At 32.8% G+C, this 7,703-nt stretch overlaps 2 protein-coding genes across 2 annotated transcripts in view; one reads left to right on the top strand and one right to left on the bottom strand.

Moving 5' to 3' along the window:
- Positions 1-7,703, top strand: part of LOC311301705 (uncharacterized protein) — a 571,741-nt gene that overhangs the window by 509,418 nt on the left and 54,620 nt on the right. The gene's annotated exons all lie outside the window — the stretch shown is intronic.
- Positions 1,481-3,683, bottom strand: fmc1 (formation of mitochondrial complex V assembly factor 1 homolog). Its single transcript, XM_084384993.1, has 2 exons — positions 3,400-3,683; positions 1,481-1,777 (listed from the first exon to the last, which is right to left on the bottom strand). Exons 1-2 carry the CDS (start codon positions 3,514-3,516, stop codon positions 1,571-1,573), a joined length of 324 nt encoding a protein of 107 aa, XP_084241119.1. The 5' UTR covers positions 3,517-3,683; the 3' UTR covers positions 1,481-1,570.

Raw genomic sequence — 7,703 nt, 5'->3', positions numbered from 1 at the left:
TTTTTGCCCTCCTGTAATTTGACTCCAAATTTTGACCCTCTTGAACAAAACAGTGGATTACTCAGTAAACATACATCTGTGACATTTCATATTTTGGCTTTATATTAATGTTTGTATTTAACCAGAAAAACCACATTTGACAGGTAATAATCCAGAGGATTCTGCGTTTATGCACTTATGTGTTCTTTCATTCACTGGCCTCTGTGAATTATCAAGCATTTACTGCGATGTTTTAAGAGTCAAGTCACCTTCATTTATATAGCGCTTTTAACAGTATAGATAGTTTTAAACTTGTTGTTGTTGAAACTTTGAAATAGGTTCCAAGGTGTAAGCATTGAAAATGTTTGAAAAACATTATCAACTTCAAAAACGCGAATCTGTGAAAATGCTGACGGCATGAACATGCATATTACGTGTTCAGTCTATTGGTATTAGAGAGACTAATATTAGCATAGACGCCATTCTTCTTATGATGTAACGAGTACATCAGGGTTTATGGGAAGTGTTCCCGGTTCCGGCTGACATCATCTATGCAGCCTAACATTGAATTATAGAAGTCTATAATGTATTATGTGAATGCTAGGTCAAAGAGATGTGTCTTTAATCTGGCTTTGAACTGACAGAGTGTGTCTGCTTCCCGGACAATGTTAGGAAGACTGTTCCAAAGTTTTGGTGCTAAATAGGAGAAGGATATCTCCTGCTAAGCAGATCTAGCAGCTTTTAAGGCCTCTCTGTAAGCAATCGAGCTCTCTTTCCATGAAATGCGAAATACCTCTAGTTTTGTTTTCTTCCAGTTGCGCTCCATTTTTCTGGCTGCTCTCTTAAGGGCCCGAGTGTGCTCGTTGTACCACGGTGTTGGACTATTTTCTTTAATCTTCTTTAAGCACAACGGAGCAACTGTGTCTAAAGTGCTGGAAAAGAGAGAGTTAATAGTTTCTGTTGTAATATCAAGTTTTTCTAAGCTATCTGGGATGCTGAGATGATGAAACTGATCAGGAAGATTATTGATAAAGCAATCTTTAGTAGCAGAAGTGATAGGTCTAACATATTTATAACATGGAGTCGGCTTTGCAGCCTTGGCTAAATGAAGTTTACAGGAGACTAGATAATGATCTGAGATGTCATCGCTCTGCTGCAGAATTTCAACGGCATCAACAAGTCAAACAGAGCATGAGCTTCATAAAGAATTATTCCACCATCATTAATTAAACAAACCCGTCCCGGTCACTCGCCCTGTCCTGTATTTACACATAATAAATATTGAGTAAATATAACAATCACCTTAAAGAGAAAACAAATGAGTTTTTACTTGCGAAACCCTACGGTTTTGCTCTATTGCGAGTTTGAGGAGGTGAACTCATAGACACACCTTTATTCGTTCAATTATCAGCTTATAGTCCAGTTTATTCATTGCACTGGAAATGGCGGATCATATTGAAAGGTTCTTCCACTGAGTAAGAGACACAAGCGATAATGATCTTAAAGTGATCCTGTTTATTATAAGAGGAACAGAGATGAAGCCGCTCACACACGCACACACACACACACACACACACACACACACAGGTCCTCAGGTCTCCCAGCCCTTGCCCCCGGGCTGCTTGGGGAGCCGGAGCCCCACGAGTCCGGCGGCCTGGTCGATGCGCACGTCTGCTCTGGGCGAGTGGTAGCGCAGGTGCAGATGCAGGTGCAGACGAGTGGAGCTCAGCAGACACAGGTATGACTGCGCCGCATGCAGAGCCTCCGCCTGCGCTCGACACAGCTGCGCTCCGGTCACCTGAAACACACACACAGATCACATTCAGCAGGATCTTAATGTGGAAAAAGCAGCTTCATGAGCTGAAGGTCATGTTTCCCTCATTAATACACTCACCGCTGACCCTAACTGACCCAACACCACTGTACAGATATATATACAACATTCACGGAAAATATTATATTAGTACAATATATTTATACATCTATTCATTTGTAATAGTTTTATTTATCATAATTAGATTATAAATGTATTTTTAATTATAATTTATGTTAAAATGTGAAATATTTACGTATTATATTATTATAAATATTTACTTATTAAATATTATATTTATATTATACTTAATTATGAATATAATTAGTTTATAATACTTTTATCATAATTTTACTTTACATGATTATAATATAAATATATAAATCATTACCATTATATTCAAATATTTAAAGCATTTACTTAAAATATCATATTAATATATTTATATTATACTTCTTTATAAATTATTATTTATATTTCTAATTAATTAAAAAAAAAATTATTAAAAATGATTAAAAAAGTAAGATATTTACTTAAAATATTTTATAATTATTTTACTTTTCACAATTATAATATAAATATTATTTCATTATGTTCAAATATTTTAAAAAGTAAAATATATAATATAAATATAAAATATTTAAATAAATATATTACATTATACTTAATTATGAATATAATTCATTTATAATTCTTTTATCATGATTTGACTTTTCATAATTATAAGGTAAATATATTATTAATTACAATTTTATTAAATATTTAAAGCATTTACTTAAAATATTATTTTACTATACTTATAATATTAGGCTATTCTTCATTATAAATGATTATTTATATAATTAATTTGTAATTGTTTTATTTTTCATATTTATAATGTAAATATATTATTTTATATAAAAAATAAATGTACTTAATTAAAATACTTAATAATATAGAAATATTATACTTATGAATTGAATTAATGTATAATACTTTTATCATAATTTAATACTTTAAATAAATTATTAATTACACTTTTATATTAAAATATTTAAAACATGTATTTAAAATATTATATTAATATTATTCTTCATTATAAATTATTATTTAGATTTTATACTAAATAAACACATTTTTCATAAATATTATTAATTACATTTTGGTGTATTACAATTAATATTAATACATTATTATACATGATTATAAATACTTATTTTTATTTTTTATTTATGGTTATTTTATTTTTCAATATTAAAGCAGAAATATATTATATAATTTTATTTTTTAAATATTTAAAATATTATATTAATATTATATATATATTATACATTGTCATAATATTATAATTTAATATATGTAAATATTATATATTATATGAATATAACTTAATGATAAATAATGCGCAAAAGAACTGAACTCTTCTAGATCTGTCATCTATAACTGTTATTAGTTATTATCACACTCGTCCTGCTCGGTTTCAGCTGGATCTCCTTTAGTGGCATGGGTTACACACACACACACACACACACACACACACACACACACACACACACGCTGTTATATCGAGCATCTCTTCATGACGCACACACTCTGTTATATCGAGCAGCCGTTATCGGTTCTGTTACCTGGTTCCTCCTGAACTGCTCCAGCACATATTTATAAATGAGAGTGTGTTTGTAACCGGAACCCTTCGCGATCCGGATCTCCTTCAGAATCCCCCGACACACACCGAGCGCCGCCATCTTCACGACAGACACGACGAGTCGAGCACACACACAGAACCAGCGGGCAGACTCGACCAATCAAACACACAGACGGCGATCGTCGAGTGTACGTGGTAGAACAGCGATGAATCAAGACATGATATTTGTAGAGGAAAATAAATGCAATTACATTGCAAAATGACGAGAATTTCAATAATACATACATTTAAAACAATTCCGTGTAGTGTGAATAATAACTAGGCTATATATATATATACACTGACAACATCTTTAAAGTGTCATTCAAAGTTCGATTCACTAAAAAGAACCGATTCATTCGTTCGAGAATCACATTAGAGTTTGCACCGCATGCTTTTGATTCACTAAAAAGAATCGGTTCAAAAGAGTCACATGTTCTGTAATCGGACTGCTTTGGTCGCGAGGTCTGTTTTTAAATCACGTATCTCTTCAGTATCGAAGCTATTTTATTGATGAAGTATTTTGTATTTATATTGTATCGTCAACAAAATGTTATTGTTAATATCGCAGCAAAACAGACGTGTAAAGGATTCATTGTTTGCTAAGAATATGCAATTTACAGGTCTCATGAAGAGTGAAAGTAGAACATTCGTCCAGTTTAAACAGCTGCTTTGCGTCTCTGTACAGACTCCACAAGATCCCAGCTCAGTTTATTTTAATGTATGCTTTAATATGGATAATGTTTTCATTATATATTTTTGATAATGATAAAGATATAGTTCTAAAAATCGTTCTCAATATTAAAGAATAGCAGTTCACATTACAACTATAACGATAGAGAAACGACATTGTTGTTGTTGTTTCCAGATGTTGAAGGATAAAACACTGTAGCTTACGGTTTACTCAACACTGAAGCTGCTGCTGCATCCTGATCATGAAAGGTTATATCGTTTTTATGTAACATTCGTTTAGGAGTCACACTTGGCTCCTTCGCGGTCAAAAGTGACCGAAGCCTTAAAATGTAACTTTATATATATATATATATATATATATATATATATATTTGTTCAATAATATTTTTTGATTATTATTTAGAATTTTGAAAGGTTTCTATGGTACTATGCAATAATTATACAATTTTTATGAGCATTTCTTTCCATTAGAATTATTATTATTATTTTTTTTCAATAAATGCAACATTTCACATTAAAATATAGTGCAGGCCTTTAAAATCCATTTTTTGAAGTGAGAAAAGCGCCACCCAGTGGCGTTAGGAAAGTTAAAGCGTGTGTAATGTCGTGTAACCGCCTGTAGGCTGTACTGTAGCTCCCTGATTCCCATTGTGTTTTTTAGTACTAATAACATGGATTTCTCCATTTTCTTTTTCTTTTTTTACTTAGATATATATTTAGATATTCTAAAAGACTACTTTTTGTCAAGGTTTAGATATTTTTGTTAGATAACTATCCTGACCAACTGTGCTACAGTGTGGTATGGGAGCTGTTCTGTTGCAGAGCGCAAGACACTGCAGCGGGTGGTGAAAACCGCCCAGCGCATCACTGGGACTCCACTACCTGCCATCGAGCACATCCAGAGGAAACGCTGTCTGCATCGAGCTCGCAGCATCCTTAAGGACTCCTCTCACCCAGCCCACAGACTGTTTTCTCTCCTGCCCTCCGGCAGGCGTTTCAGGTGCCTCCGGACCAGGACCAGCAGACTAAAGAACAGTTTTTTCCCCAGAGCTGTCTCTTTATTAAACTCTAACCCTCATTGATCCCACTCCCCTTATATACTGATTGACTCTCCTCTCCCCTCATATACTGATTGACTCTCCTCTCCCTCCTCACACCTGCCTCCATTTTGTCATTCGCAATACTATAATGTTCATTTGCACTGCTGACTGTTATTACAGTAACAACTGTTTACATATGCATCTTGCACTACTACCTTGACTGGAATATGCTCATTTGCACTGCCGACTGTTTATTTACAGTACCGACTGTTATATATACATTGCAATATCGTACCTTAACTGTAATATGCAATTACTTTCCACTGCACTCACTCGGATAGCTTCTGTCCAAACTTTATTTGCACTACTTTAAATCCATTGTTATACTGCTCATTAGCCTAACTTATACATATATCTATTTGTTAAATTCTGTTTATAGTAATAGCCATCTGTATATTATGCTCACATTCTGTTTATAGTAACAGCCATCTGTATATATATTCATAGTACATATCTATCTGTAAAATTCTGTTTATAGTAACAGCCATCTGTATATATATTCATAGTACATATCTATCTGTAAACATTCTGTTTATAGTAATAGCCATCTGTATATTATTATATTCAGTACATATCTAGCTGTAAACTCTGTTCACAGTAATAGTTATCTGTATATTATATTCATAGGACAATCTATCTGTAATTTTTGTTTATAATAGTATTCAACTCTATATTTATTCAGTACATATCCATGTTCTGCACTTATGGAACCACTGTATATCCTGCACTTGCTGCTATTGCACTTCTGGTTAGACCTAAACTGCATTTCGTTGCCTTGTACCTGTACTTGTGTAATGACAATAAAGTTGAATCTAATCTAATCTAATCTAATCAGGTTTTGCATTATGATTACAATCAAACAATAACATTTGGTTAGAAAGGGAACAGAATGCAAGCGTTTTTGTTACTAGGTATTTGATCATTAAAAAATCGAACAAAATAAGGTGATAATTCAAAACACTTTATACAGACATTTTGCAATTAATTGGTATTTGATTCAGTTTATTTCTGTAAATGAAATAATTTCCTTATTTTCACTCTTGATGTTTTAGAGTGTCACTCCTTCATGTGACTTTTTTTTTTTTTTTACGACCCTTTAACATATCTGAATCATGTCCATGATTTTATGTGTGAAAAATCAAAAAAAGATGAAAAAGTGCAGATATTCCCAACAACATTGAAGCGGAAAACATCAGAAACATTGTGCAACAAATAAACGATTAGTTCATGATTAGTTAAAGAAAGTTTGTTATGTTTTCCAATACACAGATTACCTTGATTTACTGTAGTAACAAGTTTTTTAAGGACTAGTTTACTTTTCTGAAAATATTTATTTTTTTCTGCTTCATTTTTCTTCAGCTGTCTTCCCTCATTTTAATACAGTACACTTTAATTTCAATAGAGTCTGAGCGGTCTGATGACTGACAATGATTGAGTGGCAAAAGAAAGCAAGAAGTCCTGACACAGCCAAGTCGAGGAGTTCACGCGACACACACCACCTCAACAAACTGCAGTGCGTGGAACTGATCCTCTGGAACAAGAACTATCGAACATCTCGGGGGTTTCGGATTAAAATACATCATTCTCATTTCAGATTATTACCGTACTTGATGCTTTGTTGCACACTGATTGGTTTCCGCTAAATACGGTATTGTTCCAAATATAATTCCGAATATGTATTTCTTGGAAATACATCTGAAAAAATGGGGTTGTCTTATATTCAGGTTCTAGACTTTTACATGTCAATAATACATACAACTACAGTGGGGAGAAGTCTGTAATTTTTATCATAGGTACTCTTCAACTGTGAGAGACGGAATCTAAAACAAAAATCCAGAAAATCACAGTGTATGATTTTTAAGTAATTAATTTGCATTTCTCTCACAGTTGAAGAGTACCTATGATAACAATTACAGACTTCTACATGCTTTGTAAGTGGGAAAACCTGCAAAATCGGCAGTGTATCAAATACTTGTTCTCCCCACACACACACATATATATATATATATATACTTAAAAACTATGAAATGCTGAACTGATTTATTTTAAATGTTACATGTATGAACTTGGACATATCTTAATTGAGAAATAAAACTATTTAAGGACAATCATGTATTTTCTGTTGTTTATTTGGTTATGTTATCATAGCAATTTTTTCAATCTTATTCATTCTGACAGTTCTAAAGGAGTGCTTGAGTGCTCTCAAACAAAAGTACGAGAACCCTCAGTTGATGATACTGTAATATCTTATTGAGTCATTTAGCAGACGCCTTTATCCAAAGCGACTTTGAGGACTAAATTAAATTAAACTAAGTCTAAATTAAGCGAGTCATGGTGAAGAGGCAAAAACAACACAAGAAGTGCTCAAAATACGAAGTTCAGGGATTGCTCGGAGTAGCATAATCCGGATTAAGGCAGGATTAAGAGAAAAGGAAAGAATTTTTTTTTTTTAATT

The sequence above is a fragment of the Rutilus rutilus genome (assembly GCF_951802725.1).
Source record: "Rutilus rutilus genome assembly, chromosome: 1".
Classification (NCBI taxonomy): domain Eukaryota; kingdom Metazoa; phylum Chordata; class Actinopteri; order Cypriniformes; family Leuciscidae; genus Rutilus; species Rutilus rutilus.
Note: the sequence above shows the minus strand (reverse complement) of the source record. Positions and strands in the feature narration are given on the sequence as shown.

What these genes read in the sequence shown, in the direction of transcription:
- fmc1 (XM_084384993.1), bottom strand. Translation starts at nt 3,516, where the DNA reads ATGGCGGCGCTCGGTGTGTGTCGGGGGATTCTGAAGGAGATCCGGATC. An exon ending in AGCAGTTCAGGAGGAACCAG is followed by an intron (nt 1,778 to 3,399) that starts GTAACAGAACCG and finishes TGTGTGTTTCAG; the next exon opens with GTGACCGGAGCGCAGCTGTG.